Source organism: Siphateles boraxobius, unplaced genomic scaffold (genome assembly GCF_051911475.1).
Source record: "Siphateles boraxobius isolate OS27281-9 unplaced genomic scaffold, OSU_SipBor_1 19, whole genome shotgun sequence".
Classification (NCBI taxonomy): Eukaryota; Metazoa; Chordata; class Actinopteri; order Cypriniformes; family Leuciscidae; genus Siphateles; species Siphateles boraxobius.
In genome coordinates this window covers 24,187,082-24,214,985 of record NW_027508799.1, presented here as the reverse complement: position 1 = coordinate 24,214,985, position 27,904 = coordinate 24,187,082, and the positions used below count along the sequence as shown (strand labels likewise).

The following is a 27,904-nucleotide window of genomic DNA, read 5'->3' as shown; positions in this document are numbered from 1 at the left end:
GTGGCCAAAGTCAGTGGCTCTCCTCTTTTACGGCAGGCTTTGGTCACAGTGCCATCTAGTGAGGAGAAACATGCCGTCAGTTAAGGAACACGGCAGGGCTTGTCTAAAAACATGAATATGAGCACATTTATTTATTTAAGCCAGTACAAACAGTGTAATTTGATTGCACAAGGCTTATGCCAGAGGTTCTGATGTTTAAATCAGGAGTAAACAACTTCACTAGTAGTTTTTCATTGAAATGACCTTGCGTCTGGTTGTTGGTCCAGTCCCCAAGCAAAACCAGAGTGCTTTTACTCTCGCTACATGCTCACACACGTACAAATACACACACCATCTGCTCACAGCCTTAGACTGAGCCAGGCCATGTCCCAGAGTCCTGCAGGTGCCTCAGTAATGTCTTATCAACGTCACCCAAACCTGGCAAGAGACTAATTTGTTGTTCATCATGGATTGATCAAGTTGAGGACAAATTGTTCCAAAACCTCTCCTTACATCTGTATGAACCCAGTTCATCTTCATTTTCAATCACTTCGTACTGTAGGTACTCTACCACAGTGGTTCCCAACCTTTTTTTGTCTGAGACCCCCTTTTTCCCAATAAAATATTTTAGGGCCCCCCTTCACATTTAATGATATTATCGCTCTTGTAAGCTTGCAGCAAGGATGACAAAATATGTTGTTTTCAAACAAATGGTATGTTTACTATAACCAGATAGGTTTATGCACAAATAATAGCCTATAATATTGAAAATACAATAACAAAAACATCAGTAGGCCCTTTGTAATTTAAAAACTTAAGCCTAGGAGAAGCCTATATATTGGCCCTATTTGAAATGCAAAACCAAAAATATTCCCACTGGTGTGTAGGTAAAAAAAGAAAGAATATAGGCTATTACTAAATGACTGCTGTCTGGGGCCTCAATACTTGCACGTTATTTGTGAGGCTTTATCAATGTGAGGCTTTATTTTTTACGTTTTTGGCGCTTTAGCGAGCGATAGTAAACTTGCGTTTATTAATGGAATAATGCGCCTTTCGAAAGAACGTTATAGCCGGAACTACCTCTCTGTGTACGTCTATGACGAGTCACGCCGGTTCTGGGCTACTCCGCAGCGGCAGCGATCCGAACCAGTGTAAAATAGTCCCAATGTAAACACTTATTATAGGTGTACCATAGTGGTTCAGGATAAGACAAAAACACGGATTGATGGATTCATGATGAACTCGCTCATTATATAAATTTTGAACAGGAAAAAGTTAAGGACTTTTGTTTAATGCTCATTGCTCCAAACTTTTCAAAATATGACGCGACCCCCCACAGAGCTCGCTGAGGCCCCCTTCTGGGCCGCGACCCCCCTGTTGGGAACCAATGCTCTACCATACAAAAGTTTGGGGTCTGTAGGATTCATTCCTAATGTTTTCTTGAGCAGTAAATCAGCCTATTAGAACAATTTCTGAAGGATCATGTGTCACAGAAAGACTGAAAATTCATCTTTGACATCATAGTATAAATATATATTTTAAATATATATATAAAAAAGAAAGTTATTTTGAATTTGAATTGTGCTTTTGATGGTGAGCAAAAGAGACTTGCAAATTGAAAAACATGAAATATCTTGCTAAACCCAAACTTTTGAATTTTAGTGTACATACATAAGCAAAGATACATAGGATTTTAACTTTATGCAAATTATCAATGATGTAATGTGGCAACTACCAATGGGAGTTCAGAGAGTAAAACCCTACCTGGTGAAGTTGGGTAGGAATGTCTACTTTCAAATAGTTAGTTCATGTGTTGTCTAATGTACACAAAATGGCAAATACTAGCTGAAATCATTAGTTATAATCTGATTAACTGGCTTAACATGAACTCAGTGATGCTTTAGATTTTAGAAGTTTAGAAGTTCTGAATTTAATTTTCTATGCAGAAAATCCCATCTACTATTTTGAAATAATCTATTTTGGATAAACCCACCCCTGAGCGACACAAAACACTGAAAGTTCTCAAAGTACTGTTGTTTGTCACATTGCATCTGGGTCAGACAGTCTCTTTCTTTCTTATTGGCAGATTATACTGCAGTGAAGACCAGACATAAAAATATATATTACATTTACAAAAAAAAAAATCAGCAATGCTGATCACATTCTGTCTTCCAGTGTGAAATATAAAACATGCTCTCTGATTCAGGAAGGAAATGGGGAATTTGTAAGAAAATTCACAGTTCAGAGACTGGCTGACTGACATGCATGGGTCAGAGGTCAAGCTGTTGGAAAAGCACCTGTCTTGTGAGGCCATTTGTAAAGGCTTCTGGAAAAACGACATTTAGCCAGCATGTCAGGGTGACGGCCTGGACTGTTTACACCACGGCTGCTCTGTGCTCCCGATAACCACAAAACAAACCGGCAGCTGCACTTGACAGCACATTGGTCTTTCTGTGTATGCATGTGCGAGTAAAGTGTAGCAAATCAGCTCTATGAAATATTAATAATCAATAACAACTGGTTATAATTGATTATGAATATTTGGATCAGTTAATATAACTAACTTAATGTAGTAAAATTAATTTTTACTTCAACCCACCTGTTTGTCCTGTGGACACTCAGCGTTAATTGTTTATTAATTCTAAGAAATGTTCATTTCCGGGAAAGGGAAATGTCTTTCTTACTGTACAGTACTATTAAGAGTGTTACATCCGGTCAGGAACGAAACGGAGAGTGAATCCAATCGCAAGCTTTTTTAATAACATAAACAGGTAATCCAGGGAACTCAGAACAGGACAGAGATAGTTACAGGAACCAAGTAGCATTAAACAACAACCGACAGACAACAACTGAAACACGGGGGTTTAAATACACAGACAAACAAGCTAAACAAGATAACAAGGGGGCGTGGTTAATAAGAAACACCTGGGGAGACTAATAAACATAGACGAGGAACACCTGTGGACACTGAGCAACAACAAACAAAAGACAAGACACATGGCACATGTTGTATACAACGCACAACAAAAACCCACACGTAACAAAGAGCATGTAGTCACAATCTAAATTGTAAGGTAAACTTTGTATGCAAGCAGAGAATCAGAACCAAATACATATTGTGCATTTATTAAGTTTTATTAATAAAAACACGAAAACATAACTAACATACAAACAATTATACATTCATTCATGCATTCATAGGTAGATGGTGAAAGTGACAGAATGAAACCGGAGGTAGGAAATGGAACTATGGAAAAGATCCATCTAACTAAGGAAAGAACAATCAATATTATCATTTTCAAAGCACCTTCTTAAAAGCATGGCCTTGCAGTGGACACAATTCTTGAAGTTGTTGAAAATTGACGTTTGTTGGTTCTGTGAGTGTCAAATGTTGAAGTTGCAATCGTTTTCTTCTCAGTTGGATGAATAAAATATGATGAACTTGCGTGGTTATTTAGACTCTGTTAGGAGAGTGAAGGCCTATACGGCTGTGGTCACAGCCTGCTAGGGCCCATGGGCCCCGGTGGGGGGTCCATGCAGACATAAACCCGAAGAAGCAGCAGTCAAGGCCAGAGGAAGAGAGGACTAAGAGAGCAAATGGTAGGAATTGCGATGGACTTCTTCTGCGTTGAATGAAGACGTTGTGCCAAACTCCTGAGGTTGGCCTGGATTCTGTTGCAGTTGAGGGAGTCCATTCTCTCCTGAATGAGTACATGGCTGGTTGTGAGTCAAGGCTTACTGCCCTGGGGCCTGCTGAGGCCACACAGGACAGCACAGCACCTCGAACGTACCCTGAAGTCAAGAGAGTCAAGAGGGTCAAGAGCCCAAGCTGATCTTGATCAGTGGTTTTTAAATGGTGAAGATGTCACACCCTCTCGAGGTGTTTGAGCCAATAAGAAGTTGTCCCTTTGGAGGGAGATTTTACAACCCTTTGTGTTCGAGCAGGACATTTGAATCTGTAATTTCATTGGGTGTTTAAGAAAAAGAATCTTCAAGATTCTTATAATACCCATGCGACACAAAGTTAGCAAAATGTAATGTACATCAACAAATTGGGAGTTTATAGAGACCAAACATGCCACACATATGATTTTGGTTAACCATAGTATACAAAGTCTGAAAGATTAACCCATTAGAGTTTACAAGAAAAAACAACACAAAAGGAAAATCACAAGATGGGAAAATGTTTATACATCTCTCAAGTGGTTATATATATAGAATATGTAGGATTAGCAGGGTTTACTTCTCTTTCTCAGTAAGAATTAAGTGAGTGTCACATCTCTCAGGAATTCCCTTTTTAGGGGTCAAAAAAATTCTTATCAATGTAACAGGACACTGTCGGTGTCTGAGTTCTGCCAGTGGTATTAGCTTCATTGTGATGTTAGTTTCTGGGGAAGTTACACAGATCTTAGGAGTTTTTTTTTTCTACAATTATTCATTTACAGCATCACTCAGCACCTCTGAGGAGCATTTTTCATGCATTAAAAAAGTAGTAAAATATATGGAGATAAAATGTATTTATTACTATATATTCATAATGGTGCTTATAATTAAAAAATGTTAAGTAATTTTTTTTCATCCACTTAAAAAAGATCTTATATATTATGAATCATTTTGACAATGCTGTTAGGATAAAAAGGATGGTTTTTTATAATTGAAATCTGTAAAATATTGTTCAGCTCAATACAGTTACAGCAGTCAATTGAACAGTGTATGCACCATTTATGAGCCTATTCCACCTGCTATCCCAGGACTGGTATCCTGTCAAGTTGTTCTCTCAACCAGGTCTTCAAAGCCTCACCTCACTTAAAAACAGAGCTGCTGATGAGAGCAGCTTGTCTGCAAAATGTTCCCATTAAATTAAAAATCAGACATGTCAGGAGGGAATGTCCGGGAAGTCTGATATTCACTTTTGCATGGAAAGCATTGGGATTTGTAACTGTGGTGACGACCATGCGGGTTCTGTTTGATGGAGAGGATCATCTTGTGCATCTCTCTCTCTCTCTCTCTCTCTCTCTCTCTCTCTCTCTCTCTCTCTCTCTCTCTCTCTCTCTCTCTCTCTCTCTCTCTCTCTCTCTCTCTCTCTCTCTCTCTCTCTCTCTCTCTCTCTCTCTCTCTCTCTCTCTCTCTCTCTCTCTCTCTCTCTCTCTCTCTCTCTCTCTCTCTCTCTCTCTCTCTCTCTCTCTCTCTCTCTCTCTCTCTCTCTCAGCCACTAACTAATGTGTTGCTGAGAATGCGCTGACAGAAGCAGCCCTTAATGGCTTTAATATTGTACATGCTGGAAATAGGAGGAAACGAATTGTGCTGATTTGAGTTTTTTTTTTCACTGTCTTCCTTCGCCCCAACATACATCTCCCAGCGTCCTTCGCCGTAAGCATCATAAATTTGCTTAATAATCCTTGTATGCACTACTGTACACACAGAACCTGTCTAATTAAAACTTAATGGCACTCAGAAAAACACACAAACACAGGTGCAAGTTCTATGTATGAGAAGTTCCTGCTCTTTATTATCTTCTAATGGTAGAGAGGATTGGAAGAGGAAAGGAGGTGGTCTTAAAAGCCAAGAGTTAATCAGATTAGCAACTCACCACAGTTTTGCTAAATGCTTTTAAATGTGTGCAAAATGAAGTGTGGAGAATGACAAAGTTGGCCCATCAAGCAAACAAACAAACATACAGAAGCACACAAATAGCCAGCTGAACTTTTTATGTTGGCTTAAAAACCCATGAAATTGCTTGATGTGCAAGGTATATTATATTGTATTATATTACTGTATTATATTATATTATATTATATTATATTATATTATATTATATTATATTATATTATATTATATTATACAGATTGTTCAAAAACTTGTTTTGTCAACTAAAAGAAGTTTTTCATTAGTTTAAATACATATTAAATAAAATAAATAAATAAAAACTAACAATGAAAGTTTAAATTGAAGTGCTACAATTACTAAAACTGAAAAAATTTTAATATTAAATTACAAAAGCCAAATTTACTCAAACTTGAACTTAAATTAAAATGGAAACTGAAAATATAAAAATTTAAGCGAATTCATATGTATATATATATATATATATATATATATATATATATATATTTATATATATTTATATATATATATATATATATTCACTTTGATTATATTATTATATAAAAGTGGCCTTAAGTGGGGTTATGTTTAAAATGATATTTTTTTATTTTGAATCTTCATTTAAGTCTTCCATGCTGGTAAGGTAGCTGTTTTATGTCAAATGACGTGTTGTACAGTATATGAGATTGTCTTCTCCAGTGTCCTGCTTTGAGCCCTAATGAGCAGACAGCACAGGTCTGGTGGATTAACGCCCTGGCACAGTAAGGGTTACTGGGACACTGTACTGTCAGACCTGTTATAAATGGCTGTGTTTTTTTCAGTGTCAGAGATGAATAGGGGTTAATGGAACTGCCCTCTCTGTCCTGCAGGTGCACTTGTGCTCACATTCACACTTTTTTCAGCATCTTATGGGTTGAATCTGTACTTTTTACTGGCTGAATATGCTGTGATCATTCGATTTTCCATGTTAGTGTTAATCTGCAGCATTAAAGCTCAGCAGTTTATAGGCGTAAGGGCAACGCCATTATTTCCAAGTTCTTCGAAAATTCTTCACCGAGGTTTAGTAGAAGAAAGCTGATCTGTGAAATGCTTGAACATGTTTGTTTCTGTCTTTCTTTCATTTAGCGCACCCTCTTCAGCAAGTGGACTGTCTTGTGGTATCCAAAACAACATTCCTTTTGGTCATTTAAACAGGTTATTTAAACAGCCAGTACACTGCAAAAGTGAAGTTGATCTAAGTTCAGCTATACTTATGAATTTGCTACCACAATGCTAGGATGGTTGACAGTATATCAGGGCCTTTGAAGGAAAGATTCTTTTAGGATTCATTTTATGGATTCATTTTGAAATAATTGAGTTTTATTTTGATCAAATTTTATGAATTAAACCGCTTTATCACTAGAAAAAAATATTAAACATGAATGTATTGTGCAATTATTTAAGACATTTCTCCTTATATAGATTCTTTACATAGTGTTCTTTAAAATTGACTCAAGAATGTTAGGGTTATGTATAGAATCTCGTTGAACTATGGTTTCTAAGACTAAATTCTCTGCACTGAAAAAAAGTGGTGTACAAACAACTTTCACTCACAAATTGCTAGTACATTTCACAAATAATTAAAGCAAAAGCAAGTACATGTGAAATTTTGAAGTAGAAAGGCTCCAATTAAGTTGAAATAGGAAATGTACTCCAATTATTTTAGTTTATAACATCAAAAAAATCATTTATAGTGCATTTATGGTAAAGATCACACCCACAAAGCATATAGATACGTAGCTACATGTTCTCCAGAAGTTCATCACCTCAAGCCCTTATGATGTCTGGCATGGCTTTAAAATTTGCATGTGCTCCATCATGAAAAGACTCAAATTGGTCATTTCTGCCACTGTTTGCTCTGTACGGAGCACATTTAAAGTGAGTTAAAATGGGCTCTTGGGCTCATTTAGAGTGCAGCCAGAAGTCTCTGAGCACCTGGAGGAGTGTGCCTGCTTGATAGGGGAGTTAGAGAGAGTCCTGCTGGCTAAGGCCTTTCTGTGTGCCAGAGAGAAAGAGAGAGAGAGAGAGATTTGGAGGAGTCGTCTGCTCTGATGGGGTCAAAACACATTCAGCTCTTATCACCCCTGTTACAAATGTGCCTCTGCTGCAGAAATAGAAGTTGTAAGCCCTTTTTGTGTGTGTGTATGCATACTCATGTTTAAGTGTCTCTTTGAACTATATGTCTAATGTTTAATGTATGTTTTCCCATCCTGCTGGCCAACAGCATGTTTAGGCCAAAAGGTCTGTGTAAAAATTGGTCTGATGTTCTCAACAAGTTTTGTGAATGCAGGAATTCACAATAAAGAACAGTAAGGACAGTGTGAGAGAGTTTCGGCCCAGTTGACAGAACTATCCTTTAATTTGATTATTACTTTCGTGCTTATATTCTTACATTGTAACATTTGATTACACTTTATTTTAAGGTGACGTAGTTACATTGTGCTTACTCAAATATGTACTGCTTGATATTAATTAACTACATGTACGTACTATAGAGTTAGGGTTTGGTTTAGGGTCAGTTACTTTTAATTATGCATAATTGACTGTTATTACTATAGTAAGTAAACGTAGTAACGTGGACCTACGTCACCTTAAAATAAAGTTGATCATACATTTTTTTTCATGAAACTTAAATAAGTTGACTTTGTGACATGTTTTGAGCAACTTTTTTTTGTTTCGAATTCCATTTTTTATTATTATTATTTTTTTACTATTTTTATTTAATCTTTATTATCTTATTTTTTACAAACTCCAATGCGAGATTATTTCTGGTTAAATGAAAATGTTTTACACCATATGCCATCATTTTCAGAGAAAGTGTTTATGATTTTATATTGCTCTCACAGAGTTATGACAAAGCTGTTATATTGTCATTAAAAAAAGAACTTTTGCAAATGCAAAAAAACGTGTGAATTTATCCTTGAATAAAGATCAGCGACACTTTCATATGAAATAACACAAACTCTTTCCTTCTGTTTCTCTGCAGGCAGTACTATGAGATGCTGTACAACACAGCGGATGAGCTGCTAAACCTGGTGGTTGATCAAGGGGTGCGCTACACAGAGCTGGAGTACATCAATGCTTTGAGTCTCCTCCACCGCAGCCAGACAGGCGTGGGAGACCTGACCGTGCAGAACATGCGGCTGCAGCGCCTCAAAGAGATCATATGTGAACAGGCTGCTATTAAACAGGCTACCAAGGATAAGAAGATCACTACGGTCTAGACTCACACTTTTAAACTTAAATCCACCAATGCTCTGAAAGGGACTGCCGTTCGTTACTGTCACAAGCTTTGAGTCAATCACACTTTCAAGCTAACATTATAGTGGATATTTGATATCGGTTTCATTTCGTCTTGTTGCTTTCCTATTTTTTTTTTTTGAATACATATATATATATATATAACTTGTAAAGTACCAGGGGAAACCAGGGCTTTTCGCACACCAATGCACACACACACACACACACTCTAATAAATGAATCCCATGTATTGGTCTGGTTAGACCAGACGATACCTTTCAGACTGAGAGGAAGGATTCTCTCACTGTGGCTTGGGGACATTTTCATCTCATTTTCTTACTTTATCAAACCGCTGCTCTCAATTATAGAATCTTCCTGCGCTCCGTCTCCCTGCCCGGCCCGCAGCCTGTGTCTGGAATAACAGATGCCAGATTAGAATGCCATGCTTTTTTATCAGGCAAAAAAGAAACCGCTCACCCACCGCTTGTTGATTTGTTCCTCTTCTCAAGAGAACGAAATAGGAATTGCTAAACCCATTTAGCATTTCTTACATTGCTCCCTACCCGTTGTATGTGTGTTTGTTGATTCCGTTTCAGCCTGTCATTATTATGACACAGACATTGATTGTGACATTATAAAGTTTTGATGACACTTTCATCATTGGATCGGTGGATTCTTCTTATATCTAAGCGTTGATATAAGACTATGTGTACTAAAACTTATATTTGGATCTGATCTTTTTGTCTTATTCACGGCTCCTTGCTCAAACTTGCACAAAAAACACAGATCACTCATACTCTGTGTTCTAGGCTATTTTTAGTTCATTAATTATGAATAATAGAAGGAGAGAGAAAGCCATCGATACAGAACACAGGCGTTAAGCAGGAAGCCAACCGAGCAATCCATCAAAATGACTCAACCACTTGAATCAATAATTGCCACCAGGTTGCCAAAGAGAGAAACACAGCAACGATCGTTCATATTCTTACGCCATAAAAATCCTGTTTGGATGTTGAAGATGTGTTACAGGAATGGTTTGGCATTAGTAATAGTTTGCCTTATTTTGTTATGCCTGTAATGTGTCTAGTAAGAGGAATCATATTAAAGACATAGAAGTGTGTTTTAAGTGCTATTATTGGGTTCCCAATGTTGACTCAAGCGCTCCTTTTAGCATTATACTGTATGTGCATCCTCAACTATAATATTCATTCAGACCTCACTGCAAAAGAATCGAATGGGGTTTGCACAATATTGTGGTGAATCAACACTATTTCATACCTTTGTTTTTGTGGGTTTTTTTTAGTAGTGTATTTTGTTTTGTAGCATTTAATAACATTTGAGATGTTCACTAAAGGGATTGTACATGCTTGTAAATTTCAATTGTTTGCTTAAAAGTCTTTCATCCTGAGGAGCCTTTCACAGCCCTGGACTACTGGGTTTGAACTGAATTTTGGCAATGTTAATGTCAAAATAAAAATAAAGGAATATAACAGAAAAAAAGCCTGAACATTACTTTGCCAAGTTTCACTTTCATACTATCAAAGTTCTTTGTATATTAACAGGCATGCTAGAAGAGAACATCATCAGTATATTTCATAAGTGGGGGTTTTACTTTCATGCTATCAAAGTGCTTTGTATCAGACATGGTAGAAGAGAACGTCTTTAGATCTATTTATAGACTAAATTTCACTTAATGAATGTGCCGTCAACAATGCAGATGTTAACACCCAATGGATTTGTGTGTGTGTGTGTGGGTGCGTGCGTGCGTGTGTGTGTGTGTGTGTGTGTGTGTGTGTGCGTGTGCCTATACGCACATTTTGTGTGTAAGTAGGATTCTATAACTTACGTAGGCAGTTTTGAATGAAATGATTAAATGTAGGCTAAGTATTCTATAACTTATGTAGGCCTATATAATTTACAAGTTATGACTGTAGAATATGCATAAATAGACCTACTCTTATGTATTCCTGTATTTATATTATCATGTTTTGGCAACATCAGTCCGATAATGAATCGTAGAGTTCCATTGATGCGCATGTGCAAAACGCTTGCGCAGCTTTAGTTTATGCATGGTTACCAGGCAACCGATGCGCGTGCAAATAAGTTCAACCTTGCTCCTCACAGAAAGTCCGGCTTCCATCCATTTAGAAGGAAACAATTAAGCTGTTTTAGTAAATAATGGCGTCAAATATTCCTTCTTTGGCGTTTGTGTTAAGCTGAACATGTTAGATTCCTTCCTTCCTCTAGTAATAAGCGGTGCTCTCTGGAGACAGGAAACCATAGAGACAGCAAAAGAAGATAGGTGACACAGCCATACACACAACAACAATGGAGGTAACAGCCCTCAAATATGGTTATTTACTCATATATTCTATTCTTAACTCTTTGTAGCATCATTCAAGTCTTTATGGTTTCCTTCAATTGTTCTTTTCTAACGGAGAATGATGGTGAACTGACGGAGGACGAGGTGTTTAAATGCCTGTCCAACTTGGGACAGTCTGCTACAGGACTCCAGCACACTTACCTATGCCTCTCTGTGCCAGTGAGTGATCAACACGCACACATACACACACATTCATATTTGTTTTTTGAATGTCATTGTGGGATTTCCATTGACATGTAATGTTATTATACTGACTTAATAGCATTTTCTATCAATTAAACCAAACCCTCACAGAAACCTTTATGCATTTTGTACATCCATGTTGATTTTTTTCATGGCTTGTGTAACAGTCACATGACCACACACACACACACACACACACACACACACACACACACACACACACACACACACACACACACACACACACACACACACACACACACACACACACACACACACACACACACATAATATAATATATATATATATAATATATATATATATTTATATTTATATTATATTCATTTTTATTCTGTAACTGAGCAGTTTTTTTTATATATAGCTTTTTGATAGCTATAAATCACAGTTTTGACTGTTAAACGGGTCAAGACATTATTTAGTATGTTTTCTATTGGTTGGTCACCACAATATAAGTAGTTTTATTGTCCGTTTGGGAACATTTGCTCCCCACAGTCTGATCTACACACACACACACACACACACACACACACACTGAGACTGTTACATCACTATGCAACAATTGATATTTTCCATAATAAAATTTCCCAGGCTAACTCGACAGAGCTCTGGGGTAGAATATTAATATATTTTTCTGGAAGCACTGATATTGTTTAGTTGCATGACTTCACTGGAGAGAAACAGAAGTGGCCTCCAAATTAGTTTACATCCTTTTTTAATGCGCCACACTCTCCTCTAGTTTCAGGGTTTTACCGGATGACATTTTATAGCCACCTTAACTGAATTTCTGATTGTGTTTGGCCACAGGGGCGAGACTTGAAAAATGTCTCCATTTTATGCAATTACATCTATCTACAAAAGCTAGAGCTTCCCTACAATAAAATCAAAGGTAGGTTTACACCAGCTTAATGTTTGTGTTAAAAGCAAACTATATGGTGAATTTAAATTTGCTGTCATGTTTCGGACCTGCTCATATTTGTCTTCCACTAATGCAGATAATATCCTCTTGTTGAAAATGTTTGCCGGAATTTCCTTCATCCGTGCCCTTCATGGTTGCTTGGTAGCGGGACAAATAATCTCAGCTGTGCAGATGCTTGTCATCCATCTTTCTCTTGCTCTTTCTGCCTAATGTTTTGTGACTGGTAGATCTATCCTGCGTGAGTCACATGCCACACCTCATCATACTGGATGCTTCCCACAACCAACTCACTGATTTTTTTGGATTCCAGCCTCCAAAAAATCTCAAGGTGATTCAATTCGGTACAGAGCATTGTGATGTCATGAGAGGTTCACTTTTCCCATGCATCGCTGCATGAAGAATAACTTCATTGTGTCTTAAAGATGTTTCAATATTAATTAATATTAGATGTTTTACCTTTTTTATTTACAAAACATTTCAAAAAAAGGTATCTCTAAAAGGTATCTCTAAATATTTTCTTTGTGTAATTTCTTGCTTTTTTGTATGATCATCTTTCATACTTATACTTTCTTCTCTTTCTTTTTTTTTGCAGGAAGTGAATTTTTCACACAACCAGATTGCAGTAATGAATGATCTTTCTGCATATTCTTCTTTGTCCAAACTGATTCTCGACTGTATCCTTTTTAAGGTTGCAAAGCATGACAAAACATTTGCAATTCATTTGCAATTCAAGTGAATATAATATAGGGCGGGGGAACACTTTATTTCGATGGTCCACTTTAAAAATCTACTTACTATAAGTAACTTTGCAACTACATGTCAACTAACTCTCATTAGAATATTAGTAGACCGTAAGTAGACTGTTAGAGTTAGGTGTTAGGGTTCGGGTAAGTAGAATAAGTTGATGTGCTTGCAAAGTCACTTACAGTGAATAGAATGTCTTTTAGGGAGCTTTAAAAAAGTGTTAGGAAGATATTAAGCAGACAGTCTACTCATACTAATGTGACTGGTAGTTGCAAAGTTACTTATAGTTAATAGAATGTCTAAAGTGGACCATTGAAATATCCATCGAGCATTGATTGGATAGGGGAAAGTGGGTGTCATATACCAAAATGGAGGACATTGATGAACTTTTTTTTTTTATAGCATGCACTGATAAATTAAAATCACAATAAGACCAGGAATGTGTAATTAAAAAGTAACTAGGGTGATTCATCTTGACTTAAACTATGGATTTGTTCAAAACAAAGTATTCTTTGACCATTCCTCGCTGTTCAGATAATTCATTTAGTGCCATCAGGGGCCTGGAAAAGTGCAAAAGGCTCTCACACCTCAGCCTGGCCCATAACAAGATCTCCCTCATTAGGGGTCTGGACCATCTGCCCCTCAGAGTGCTCTGTCTGGTACCATCAGCCCTCTTAAACACACACACACACACACACACACACACACACACACACACACACACACACACACACACACACACACACACACACACACACACACACACACACACACACACACACACACACACACACACACACACACACACACACACACACACACACACACACACACACACACACAGACACACACACTCACTCACTCACTCACACACTACAGACATTTATAACATAACAACAATAACAACAACAACACATATTTAACACAGCTAATTTATTCCTGATGATTAATAAGTGCAGAGAGGTATAAAATATGAGTGTAATTTGTAAAATATTTACTTAAGAGCAGGTTTGCAGATTAATTAATGTGTGTTTTGAGGATGGAAATTAACAGTGGCAAGGCAAGGACAGGTACTGAATATGAAACTCTAAAATGGGAAAATATGTCACCGTCTTCATGATGGGGCAATAAATAAATGTAATTACGCTTCATTTTAATTTCAAATTGGAATAGAGAAATGTGAGGTCTTCCTTGTCTTTCCCCGAAGTGTTTACGAGTCTCTGTTGGATTAATTAGCGTCCGACTGCATAACCTGTTGACATATTTTCTGCTCCCCCATAGTATCTCCCTGTCACCTGTCATCCTCTTCTAGATTATGTTGTTGTGTCAACACTTTTAGAAAGGTTGCCATGCTCGCTGTCTGTGATAGTGTGGGCAACACTACAGCCTCTTGTTTTGGCACGTCCTTCTACCATTTTGATATTGTTGACAGTTACTGTTTTTTCCCAGAACTATGTGTTTTTCAGACAATATGCATGATTAAGCTCAAGCCTTTTCAGAAAATATAACAAAGCCTGGTGTTGAAGCCCACCATATGGCAGGCCAGCGTGCCACCAGACCTTTGCCACTCAGCTGAAGGATGTTTATGCTGTCCTTTATCAAAGAGATTCTTCATCATCAGCAGCGCCGCGTCCTTTGGTGTCCATGTCCCCATGAGGCCAAGCTGCTGGCGTGAGAGAGCCTGGACCCCGTTCAAAAAAAAGACTCGCTCATACACACCCTCCCATGCGCTGAACCTGTCCGCCCCCTGTTGCTCTGAGACCCTGAACAGTGTGCGCGTGTCAGCCTGTTCCTCCTACACCGATCACACTTTGGATCTGGAGCTTCCAGAGTCCCTCTTGGTCATATCTCCTGCTGTTCGGTGCCAGGCATGGGGGCATTGTAAGGCCAGGGCTTTGGAAGCTGGAATCTTTCTGGCCCTGGTATTATGTTGCGGGTCAATTTGACCCATTTACATTTTTGAGTTGTCAGAAATATTGAAATACGGTTAAAGGTTTGCTGGTTTTACCAGATGTTTTGTTGTTTGTCATAGTGTGATCTTTGGTAATTTGTACTGAAATTCGAACCTAATACGAAGGCTAGGAAAGGGGAGGTGAGATGGGCGTCAGGTGTACAGAAAATCTCTCGTTCATTGATATGCACTCGCTACATCTTACCAGATGTTCACCTGTCAGTCCTTACTCATCAGCCTTAAATTAACTGAGCTCACCTGTCAATCACACAGTCACAGCCATACAGAAATAGCACATGACCGTGCAGATCATGTGCAGAGCATTTTAGTTACTGTTCTTTGCAATATTGAAATGATAATTGTATATGTGTGTGTTTTAAGAGGGCGAATGTGATACACAAGATTGAGAATCTTCAGACTCTCTGCAACCTCCAAGTTCTGGATTTGTCCTGTAACCGGATTCAAAGCCTCTCGGGTCTCCAGAACATCCATCTCCTGGGAACTGTCAACCTTGAGAGCAATCTGGTAAAGGAGCTGTCACATTCCTGTCATATTATATTATAAAAATGGCTCTTATGTTATACCTCAGAATTTTACCAACCAAAAAGAACCAGTCTGACCAAGTGAAAATGGTTAGAAAGTCTAAAATGTGAGAATTGCAACTAAAAATCTGTCAGAAAATAAATGTGCAAAAATGTTACCTTTACAACAGCTTGTCACTGGGGCATTACCCTTAAAGGGACAACTTTGTACCTTATCTACTCCTAAAAGATTCATAGTAGTACTTTAAGGGGTACATGTTACTACTCAAAGGTACTAATATCCATCTTTTAGATCTAGAAAGTTGTACAATCTTTGCAAATATTTTTCTTCAAATGTATATGTGGCACTAATATTAGGGGTAAATAATTCACAAAAGTGTACCTTTTAAAAAGGTACTGCCCCAGTGACAGGATTTGTGCTTCTTCTTTTTTTAAAATCTTAGAGTGAGCTAGAGTTTAATTTGTTTCACTCAACAAATTAGTATAAACTTGTTTTTTGTTCCTTGTAAATCAGATAAGTGAGATAAAGGAGGCTGCATATTTGCATGACCTGATTTTGTTGAGAGAAATTAATCTCCTGAAAAACCCAGTGCAGGTAAGGCCACCATAAACATCTCAACTCCACAGCATATGTAACAATGGTCCTAAAGTCATAATTACCTTATACTCAAAGCCATTTGGCTTCTTGCAGAACCAAGATGACTATAGACTGGCTGTGATCTTCCTCCTCCAGCACCTCATACTTCTGGACCAAGACACTGTAACTGCAGAGGAAAAGGTGATCTAGTTAATAAAAGATGTTTTGTTTCTAAAAAGTGAAGTGCTGTTTATGGCTTTGAGATGGAGGAAGCCTATTGTTCCACAAAAAAAAAAAAATAGCATATGCTTGCTGTTTGGAGTCCAGAGCTCAGGGTTCAAGTATCTGAACTGAACAGAAAATAACTAGAAAGTAACTTGAAAGCTCTCAAAGTTTGTTGTAAAATAAAGCATGTATTTGAACGATTATGGCAAGGTTGAATAGTGAGTCACGTTCTTTCATTTTCAGGTGTCTGCTGTGAACAAGTACGACCCTCCTCTGGAGGTGATCGCAGCCAGAGATCACACGACCCACTTGATGTACCAGCTCATGCAACCGCAGGTTATTTTTGACAGGTGCGGCTTTTCAATCCGCTTTCCTCTTCATTTGATTGGCCTGTCTAGTCCACATAGGCCACTTCCCTCAAGCAGAAAGCCCTTCAAACTACTCACAGAGCTCTGATCTGAACTAAAATGAATCTGGAGCTATGTAGTGAGGCTATTTGAAGTCACACAGTTGGTTATAAACTACATGGTTGAACTCACAGGAAGTTCAATTGCATGGTTCACCACAACCGCATTAAGCTAATATGCATTTTTGCATGTTATTCCACAAGTACTCTCCCCAGTCTGGATGCTCCGTACCCCATGCTGGTCCTAACTGGCCCGCAGGCCTGTGGGAAGAGGGAACTTGCCCATAAACTGTGCCAGGAATTCAGAGACTATTTTGCTTATGGGTAAGTGTCAATTTAGAGTGCATTATAAAAGCCACTAAAATATGATTTTTCGAACTAATAAAATAGGAATCTGTATTTTATTCGACTGTATAATATGATGTAATTGTGTTTATCTTAGAGCTGCACAATATTTGGAAAAATTGACATTGCGATATTTAGTTTGTCTGCGTATATATTGTGATATGAAAAAATACAGGACTTTTTTCAAGATGACATAAATTGTTATACTTGGAAAGAATAAATGGTTCTAGTTTCTTTAATCGATTTGTTTGTTGTAGAGCCTGCCACACCACCAGGGGGCCCTATTATGGGGAAGAGGATGGATCAGACTATCACTTTGTCACAGAGGAAGAATTTCAGAACATGATTCAAATGGTAAAGTCTTCAGTCAGACAGCCAGACTTTTATCATATTCTGATCTGCTTTTGCACAATTTTACTCATAACTGTGGACTATTGTGTTACAGTTTTCATGCCCATTCATCTACAGAAACAGACTCCCAGAGGTCATATTGGTCTATAAAGCAATGACATGCCAAAAATGTGAAGAGGGGAAAGAATTCACCCTAGATTCTCTCTTTCCCGAGGCCCCTCGGGTGCTTCTGAGAGAGTGCACACCTAGTGTGTGCCGCCACTATCTCGTTTAGCTCTGAAGTGCTGCTATATAAGTCCAGTGTTATTGATTGATAGAGGCTGGAAGGAAGCCTTTTGATGTGCGATTATAACCTTATGCCGGCAGCACAGAGGAAGAAGAGACAGAGTCGAGTTTTACGGACTAACCTCTCCTACCTATATCATACAAACACAGATGTGTGTCTGCATTCTGCAGACGCAAACGCTCCTCTGCTTTTTCCTGCTTGGTGCTTCTCTCTGGGCCTGTTAAAGCAAAAAGAGGGTAGGATTAGAGCATGGTTGGTATTTGTCCTGATGTTTTAAAGCCACCTTGACCAGAGACGTAGAAACATGTGTTTGAGACTTGTTTTCTGCGAGTAAAAGCTTGACTACAGCGTTGGTGCTGGTAAATGGACCCAGGTGCAGTTGGACACTGGGGTCAGAGGTTTGTCTGTGTGAGAAGAACGATGTTCCCTTGCAACCCAAAGGTCAAGAGTTCAGGTCATTCTGCTGTGAATGTGTGCTGAACATCCATGATGACGCCCATTCAGAGATTAATTTGAGTTCTTTGACAGTCATGTTCCAATTACAGTTTCTTTTTCGGTTTTATTCTCCTACTGTCAGGGTCAGTTTGTCCAGACGATGCAATATGGAGGACATTGGTATGGCCTGTCTCGGGAGTCTATTGAGCATGTGGCTCGTGAAGGTCTGGCCTGCTGTGTGCATATGGAACTAGAGGTATGGAAAGAAAACAAGTTCAAGAAAACATGTTCCAACATGTTAACATTCATTGATCAAGCACAAAATTGGGGCAAATGCCACAGTGGTTAATTATACCAGAAGTTTTGTGTGTTTGTTCCAACATCAGGGAGTGTATAGCTTGAAGAACTCGTGTTTTGAGCCCCGTTACGTCTTGCTGATCCCCACTGTTGTTGATAATTACGTCTGCTTTCTGAAAGCAAGAGGATTCTACAGCAACGCTCAGATGGAAACAGCCGTGTCTCGCATTGATTTGTATGCCAAGATCAACAGAGAAAAGCCTGGCTTCTTTGATAACATCATCCCTTGTGGTAATACAATTTTATTAACCCATATACGTTAGTTACGCTGTGTCTGTCTATAGGAATATACTTTTTATTTCCCTTTGTGAATTGTAATAATCTCCTAAGTGACAATTGATTATTGCAGAAAATAAGGTCTGTGTCTAACAAAAGCTTATGATTCTTACAAATTTTGTGAACACAATGAGCACAGCTTTCATGAATTTAAAAAACTTGAAAAAAATCAGCAGAAGTAAAAAGCTTAACGTAGGCTATAATAAACTACACCACAGTGGTGTAGTTTTTTAAAGTCTACGCTTCCAACAATTCTTTCAGCTTTTGTTTGAAAACATTTTTCCTGAAAGTTCGAGTTATAATAGTTTTCAAGAGCGCGATTATAAGCCCAACGAGGCTGTGAAAGTAGTTGAGTTCATCTGTACGGCTGATGACATTTAATGTCACCAACAACCTCTAGTCCTATTTAGCCACTTGTTTTGCAGCCTTTTACAAGACTAGTAAAAGCTTTAAAAAAACACAAGAGGGTATTACTGATGTATTTCATATCGTAGAATAAAACATGAAAATATCTTGAGATATCTTGTGTTCACAGACCTTATTTCAAGCATTTAACCAAAAACTCAATCAAAAAACACATTGACTTCAGGATGATGGAACCGGAAGTGCTAAAAATGCTAACTCGTTTCTGGGTTTGGCCCCTACACCACTCTGTTATGCTCATCAGATGATCGTGCTGAGGCCTACCAGACACTAAAACAGCTGGTGAAAGAGTACCTGGGTCTAGAGGAGCAGGGAGGAGGAGATGACAGCAGCTCAGTAACACCTGACAACAACACCTCAACAAGTGAGCTATTACAGTCCAACTTTGCCATGCACTTAAAGACCCAATGAAATCACTTGACAAGCACTCTTTTTTTTCTTTCCAATGTTGATATTTCACAGTTGAAAGAGAATTATAAAATATACTTTGAAAACATGCATTTTAACATTAGATGTTAGAATAACAGACATGGACTACAAAATAACAGACATGGACTAAAGGCCACAAAACTTAATTTGTTTTCATGGGGTCTTTACATTAAGTCAGTTTTGTCTGCGGAGTGCTTCGCCAGGATTATAAAGGAAATAGTTGTAAATAGTTGTACTCAGTGTGAGGCTGTGGCACTTCACTGCTACAGCCACTGCAGACATCTGTTCACGATGGCCGAGTGCCCTAACCATAACGGTGTTGTAGACGCAACTGGTGAGTTACTGGCAGCCAACACGACAGAGGCCACTGACCTCATGGACTCCTACAGCAGAAACTACCGGAACAAAATCCAGGCCAAGATGACCCCTCAGCAGACCCCAGCAGTAAGTGAGAGCATGTCCAGTGTTATTGATTCTGTTTATATTACATAATTATTGGTTTGATATAATCCACAGTAGCTATCAGGGCTGGGAATAGCAGAACACTTAAGTGAGCACAATATATTTCTGTGAACTTCATAGGAAATGGCTTCCAATCACAGACGCCAGCAGCTGATTCGGGAAGCTTTGAGTGGAAAGAGTCTTGGTGCTTACGCCGAGCTGTTTCAGAGGTAACATAACACTGTCTGTACATTACTCAAAGACTGTGACTGATGAGATAGGACATCACTGTTCCATCCCCAAAACATTGGCTCAATCCAAAATTTAGTGAGCTGCCTTGCTGTCTGCAGAGGCGGCTACCTTCTAAGACATCATGCTAACTCAACTAGAACCTCAAAAGTGACTGATTTGGAATGTTTTTCATAAGGAACAGCTCTGCACACCACAGAAATAATGATTCCAATAGAATTTAGTGTAAGCACGTGGCAAAGCGAATGATGCAACACTGTACTACATTTTTACCATGCACAAATGCAAGACACATGCCACATTTGAATAAGCACATGTAAACAGAATTATAACTTATACTACCGTTCAAAAGTTTGATGTCAGTAATTCATTCTTTTATTCAGCAATGATGCATTAAATTGATCAAAAGTGACAGTAAAGACATTTATACTGTTAAAAGGTTTCTGTTTTAAATAAATGCCTAACTGTCTATTCATTAAAGAATCCTGATGTATCACATTTTCCACAAAAATATTAAGCAGCACAAATGCATATTAGAATGATTTCTGAAGGATCATGTGAAACTGAAGACTATGGTAATGGCTGCTGAAATTCAGCTTTCCCATCACAGGAATAAATTAAATAATAAATTACATTAAAATAGAAAATGTTACAATATTACTGTTTTTACTGTGGGTTTTAATAAAATAAAATTGTTAAGTATAAAAAACATTAAAACTTTGTTTCGAACCCAAACTTTCGAATAATAGTGTTGGTTGAAATAGTAGATATTTAATTAGCTTGAAACTGCTTTTGTGATATTTCAGTGAAAATTTCAATGATGTTTTATTGATAATTAAATTCTGTATTTAGTTTTTATATACTGTTTTTAGTTTTACATGGCTACAATTAAATGGTCTGGATTTGTAACAAGCTAATGTGGTTGTATAAAATGCAAAAAAGTTGTCGTCTCTGCACAAAGCACCACCACAGACTGAGGCTGGTGTGTGTAAACAGTGTTTAACTGACACTGAATGTGTGTTTATGTGTGTGTCACAGGAGTGCACCAACAGCTCCATCATCATTAACCTCTAACTCCCTGCCTCAACCAGTCCCCTCTTCCTCCTCAGTGCGTCCTGTCGGCCTCGACGGTCATCACCTCGATGAGGACAGCAGGTATGTCACACACACCTTGACATTTTCACCTCTGGCCTCTGACCTGAGCGCGGCAAGACAATTAACCTTTACCCAAAGTCCTCTCCTTGTGTACATCATTTCCCAGGACGTGTTTTATCTTGTAGCCTCTCCCTTTATGTTTATAATCTCCATCTCCATTTTACACACATCCAGGCTCAAATATCAAAGTTTTCATTCCCAGCTCAAAGTTAAAGCATTCAGGTACCTGACATGCCGCAGGCCATCTGGAAGATGTATGTGTTGGAGCACGTAAATGCAGATTTATGACTATCGGTGCTTTTGCCTCTCCCGTGTGTGAGCTTGGGGACTCTAACCAGGCGAGGAAATACAAGACTACTCCTGTGAAATATGCATGTCCCCAAGATATTTAAATACACTGTAATTTAGCTCATTAACAGGAATCCTGGGAGACTTACAGAGCTGCCCGGTCTGCGTGGTGCACCGGCATTTGCTTATTAGCTTGAAGGAAAAAAAGGACAAAACTAATGTGCTACTCCAAATTGTGTTAAACAGTGACTTTTTGTTTCCTCTCCACCAGGGAAAAGCAATATGCAATTGGAGTTTGTTACTTCGCAATCTAGTTATGAATTTTGCTGTGGTCTTTATGAAATCAATTGAAAATGCAGCCTGTATAATCTTGGGAGATCTGTGAGGGGACCATTGCCAACTCTATATTAAAAAATATCTGATGCTAATCAAAACTTCTTAAAACCTGTTTTTAATGGGTGTCTTGAGATGTTTATTTATTCAGCGCGTGTGTGTGTGTGTGTGTGTGTGTGTGTGTGTGTGTGTGTGTGTGTGTGTGTGTGTGTGTGTGTGTGTGTGTGCGTGCGCGCTCGCGGGTACATGTGAGTGTGTTTTTAACTCAATCCCATAGAGAATTAAACATTTCCATATTTTTGTGGCTATTTGGATTTCGTTTCCAATCGAACTGAGGATTGCGGCATAAGGAGACCTTAAAAGTTGTGCCTGTCAGTCAAATTAATCACACTCCCAATAAAATGTTGAAGGCAATACGATTTTTTTTTGTTTTCTCAAAGAAATTAATACTTTTATTCAGCTAGGATGCATTAAATTCAAGTGATAGTAAAGAGATGTTAAATGTTATAAAATATTTCTGTAAATACTATAATACTTATATAAATTACATTTTAAAATATTTTAAATAGAAAAGTTATTTATACACACATATATATAGTGTGTGTGTGTGTGTGTGTGTGTGTGTGTGTGTGTGTGTGTGTGTGTGTGTGTGTGTGTGTGTGTGTGTGTGTGTGTGTGTGTGTGTGTGTGTGTGTGTGTGTGTGTGTGTGTGTGTATAAATAACCTTTCTACTTAAAAATATTTTTATTTTTATTTTATTTATTTATTTTCAGCCTTGGTGAGCATAAGAGACCTCTTTCAAAAACATTAAAAATCTTTTACATTTGATTGGTAATGTATATGATATGTTGATTAATTTATCAAATTAATATATCAGTATTTGCTGAGAAAAGACGTTAAATGAAGTTCATTAAAGACATTAGATTATTGTGGAAGGGGTAGTATGGAATAGACAAAAAGTAAAAAGCCAATCACTGACCTGTAGTATATAGAGCAAACTGTTTTGATGTTGTAACTCTGTCTTTACCTTTCTTAATCTCTCTTTCTCTCTCCATCTCAGTTCTGAGGAATCTCGTGCCAGTTCTGGCCTGTCCATGAGGAGCTCAGCAGGGGCGCTCTCAGCTGAGAGCCCGGCCCGGGGATCAGACACTGGGTCAGGGCCCAACATAGAGCCTTTGGATATATCTATGTTGGGGCAGGACCGGGAGTCTCTTAGAGGTCAAGAGCTCATGTTCCTTTCAGTGCTCATTCTTTATACATTTTAGTATCTAGTTTGTACATCCCTAAAGATGGACATACATAGAGGCTGTTCACACAGAACGCGGTTTTCCATTCCACTACACTTCCATTTCCATCCCATTGTCTTTCAATATAAACATGGACTAGACAGACGTCTTTAACCGTTCCGCTCACAACTTGCATCTTTTGCAGCGTCTCGCGCATGAAACTGTGATGTAAAAACTCGGCGCTCAAGTTAAAAGAAGTTCAACTTTTAAAAAACATGTCTCTAGACTCTGCACTTCTTTTGTTTTCTACTGACCTGGTTCTCTGCGTTCTGTTTTTCATTTTAGAAGGTGTTCGCTTAAATAGTGTAATTTGTTTAAATACTTATGACTACTCATGCAATCACATTAGATTGTCAGTTTATGTGACTAATGGATGTCTGTTGGATCTCTCGCAGGTCACATGGACTCAGGTCTGACCCCTGATGCTCCTCGCTCAGTCTCTGAACGTGTCTCTCCAACACTCCCCTCCTCCCCGGGCCGGCCAGGTGCCAATGTTAAACCAGTCCTGCCGCCCATCCCATCTGGAAGGAAGACCAATGATTCCGGCTCAAAGCAGTAACTGACAGGATCGAGAGCTAAAGAGGGTATAGATCGTGAGATATTAGAACATCTTGTGAGTGTTAGCAACAAAAATAGGTTATTGAAATAAGTTTAATTAACCCCTGAAGCCTCGAGCCAGCTATTCAATAAATGTCAATGAAAGGAACAGCTGTGGTCAGTGCTGAGAGGCAAAAGCAAGCAGGTCATCGGAAAATATGGAGATTCCCATCCTTCATCTGTGTCCTCCAGTGTGAGTGATCTGAGAGGCTGAAGGCTAAATCCATCATCAGCAGATCTAAGCTCTGGAAACGGCCTGAAGGTCTCAAATCCCTGGACACAGGAAATGAGGCAAAAACATGTACAATGGAGGTCACACTTTACATTACTATGTTACAATATATCGTCATATACATTTCTTTTTTTGAAAGAAATGAATACTTTTATTCTGCAAAGGTGCATTAAAATGATCGAAAGTGACCGTCAAATTCAAATATATGCTGTTCGTTTCCCAAAATCCTAAAAAATCAAAATGCATCACGTTTTAAAAAATAAATGAGAAGTAGCGAATCAGAAATATTAGAATGATATTTCTAAAGAAAAATTCAGCATTGTCATCACAGGAATAAATTACATTTTAATTTATATTCAAATTGAAAATAGTTTTTTTAAATTGTAATAATTATTTTTTACTATATTTGTGATCAAATAAATGCAGCCTTGGTGAGCAAAAGAGACTTTCAAAAACATTTTTAAAAAGTTTACCAACCACAAACTTTTTAATGGTACTTAAATTCATTGCGAGTGACTTTGGATGCCAAATGCATAAATGATAGAATATTTTTGCATAAACAGAATTATGTTAACATAATATACGTATGTGTGTCATGAACTTGAGTGGAACAGGAGAGGTTGAAGAGACTCTCCTCCTTTAATTAATGTATCTTACGGCACGATCTGAGACTGAGTAAATATATTGAGGCTGCTGTTTAGGTATCTCGTGACACAAGTTGCATTTAATTTCCGTTTTCATTTGTCATCGGTGTGCAGTGAGCTCGTGTGTACATTATGTACACACACACCTGGCCGTCCATCAGCGTCAGTCCCTCTCACCGGCAGATGTTGCAATGATCTCATAATTCAGAGGCAGTTTCAGACAAGAAGGCTGTGAGAACCCTCGGGCATAACCTATTTAAAGAGACAGTCTTCACACTTTTGCTACCTTATCACTCTCATCTAGATCTCACGACCCCATTGTTGCTTAGTATGCACAGCTGTGATTAACAGCCTTTGAGTCAAGATATCAACTCTTGGTTTCAGTGTGAAAGTACTTGAATCCTGGTGACCTCAATGTAGTTAAAAAAGTGAGTATGTAAAAAATTAATAAAAAAAATGTCGATATAAAATAAGATGAGAAAATAATATTACAGTGAGATATCATTTAATAACATTTGTTAATGTATCAACTTACATTAGCTAACTGTGAGCAATGTATTTTTTTTTACAAGATTTAATCATCTTTGTCAATGTAAGTTAATAAAACACAGTTGTTCATTATTTGTTCATGTTAGTTCACAGTGCATTGACTAATTTGAACAAATACAACATTTAAAAATGATTTAGTAAATACTAATACATGCATGCTACTTATTATTTATTGATAGTTCTTGGTAAGTAATGTAGTTACTTAATGTTGACAAATGACTCCTGATTGTAAAGTGTTTAGTTTTTAAAAAAAATGTTTTTTTATATATTTACAAGATGACGTTGCCGATCTTCTTCCAATTTATCATTCAACTCGTAAAGGTAGCCAATCAGCCACCGCCGGCACACTTTCGTAAGATGACAGAGAATCTCTCATAACCATATTCATGGCGACCTGACCTGACTCATAATTTCCTTCTTTCTATCTTTTCTCAGGACATATCTCCATAACTTGGCCTCTGAAAACCAAGATCATATCTCCGAGAAAGACAAACCTGTCCACGTTATATTATACAGAATAGTGCATAAATCATCTTCTCCACATAGAGATGTGAGAGAGGGAGGGGTAAATCATAGGAGGGCTGCTTAATTTTACCCTTATAGCTCCAAAAACTGTTTGTCAGCTCAAGCCCACAGGGGTCACATTCTGTCCTGCTGTTTGCTGGTGACAGAAAGAAAATCGCTCAGAGCAATCTTGGAGTGATAGAAAATACAGAAGCTCTCGTTTTCAAAAACCTTGAAGAAAATGTTAAAAAGCGTTTCTGTAATATGAATGTGTAGTTTGAACTTTCCAGTTCCAGAAAGTTGTGTAAGAACTTGCAATAAATGATTTCGCACAATTAATGATGTGTCCTTTTAGTTTTTATTGCGTATGAATGTAAACAGGCATCACTTTATCAAACATACAACTAATATCTCACTTTAATCAAAGAATCATTTTAATTTGATATCAAGACATGCAGATATCTATTCAGTGGGTGAATGTTTCACATTCACCCACTGTATCTTCACAGAGTTGTACTAAATTTGCAGCCCTGTTAGTTGCGACCGTTAAACTTTCAGGGAATTGTATTATTTTATTTCGTATTTTGTGTAATTTGTCTAATTAATTATGCTTTTAATAGCCAAGTATTTTCAACTACTCTTACTCAGTTTTGGGGGTAACACATTATAAGTAACATGAGTTACGTAATCAGATTACTTTTTTCAAGTTACTAGTAAAGTAAAGTAAAATTGAATATCTGGGTTACTTTTACCAAATAGGTAACTCAAGTTACTTTGTTTTCCCATGTAATGACAGACAGCTCTCTTGTCTCCATGTTGAGAGAAATCAGAAGTAAGTACAGAGGCGTTCTGTGCGCTGTGTGAACATGATGGATATTGTAGTTCTAGACTAAATGTGAACATGCATTTACTCATCTCACCTGCACAAAAACAGATTCAGTATTCCTCAAAAGTGTATTAAAAAACAATGAAATGCAAACTCAGAATATTACACAAACCTGCAATAATTAAATGTTGGATTACGCAAATATACTTTATGTATTTAATCTCACTTTATTAACCAAATGTCTTTGCTGCTGACCTTCAATGAACCAATTGAACCATACTAAAAAGCAAAAACTATTCTTCTGCAACTCAGAATTTCTTTTTTTTTAGTTTGTTTGAGCTGCGCCCTCTACTGTACACGCTTGAATTCGTAATTCCTTCAGCCTGAGGCTCATTCATTTCACTTTTGGTGAAAATTAAACTTTTTTTGGAGGGTTAAAAAACAAACAAGCAAGCCCAGCCCAGGTGAGACAAATAACCCAAAAGTAACGTAATGCATTATGTTCCATAAAAAATAACGCAATTAGTTACTTTTTTAGGGAGTAACCTTACTTTTAAAAGTAACTACCACCATTTAGTAAAGTATTACCAGCATTTAAATCCATCCTGGAGAATGTTCTTCCAGATTCAGTGCAGATAATGCGTAAAGATTCTGCAGATTTCATCTGAGCGTTTATGTAACTAATAGTAAATCAGTACAGTCAGTTCGTTTACAGAGAGATGGATACTCTGCCTCTCCTTTGGGAACAGGACAGTTTCCTGCACTTAAAGTGAATCAGCTGTTGGGCCCTTTGAAGCCCTTGAACTGGATATACAGTAGAGGCTTTGGAAAAGGGTCCATCTGTCCAGAATAAGGTGTGTGGAAACTTCTGGAAACTCCTAAAACATCCAGGCAGAGTAATTATTATGTGCTGTTGACTGACGCGTATCTGCGGTTCACCAGAAATGAAAAATGTTATTTGTGTCTTCAAATCAATGTCCTCCACAAATGATTCATTTTTAGAGACTGCTAATTTACCATTTAAAATGTATCGTTTTATGTCATTTGATTCCAATGAAGGAATGTACTTGTGTGGTGAAAGGTTAAAC

At 37.8% G+C, this 27,904-nt stretch overlaps 2 protein-coding genes across 2 annotated transcripts in view; both read left to right on the top strand.

Moving 5' to 3' along the window:
- Window positions 1–10,362, top strand: part of exoc4 (exocyst complex component 4) — a 117,795-nt gene extending 107,433 nt beyond the window's left edge. Inside the window, exon 18 of the mRNA XM_077234431.1 lies at window positions 8,609–10,362. Coding sequence (XP_077090546.1) covers window positions 8,609–8,846 — 238 coding nt within the window. The 3' untranslated portion in view covers window positions 8,847–10,362. The remainder of the gene's footprint in view (window positions 1–8,608) is intronic.
- Window positions 10,363–10,931: 569 nt separating this feature from the next.
- Window positions 10,932–26,329, top strand: lrguk (leucine-rich repeats and guanylate kinase domain containing). The gene is made up of 20 exons (XM_077234424.1): window positions 10,932–11,196; window positions 11,303–11,404; window positions 12,254–12,335; window positions 12,593–12,693; window positions 12,958–13,039; window positions 13,644–13,768; window positions 15,442–15,585; window positions 16,117–16,197; window positions 16,294–16,380; window positions 16,648–16,754; window positions 17,015–17,134; window positions 17,413–17,509; window positions 18,370–18,483; window positions 18,614–18,815; window positions 19,528–19,647; window positions 20,038–20,156; window positions 20,295–20,383; window positions 21,441–21,557; window positions 23,239–23,396; window positions 23,860–26,329. The coding sequence occupies exons 1-20, from the start codon at window positions 11,191–11,193 to the stop codon at window positions 24,021–24,023; spliced, it is 2,217 nt and encodes a 738-aa protein (XP_077090539.1). The 5' UTR covers window positions 10,932–11,190; the 3' UTR covers window positions 24,024–26,329.
- Window positions 26,330–27,904: the final 1,575 nt, after the last annotated feature.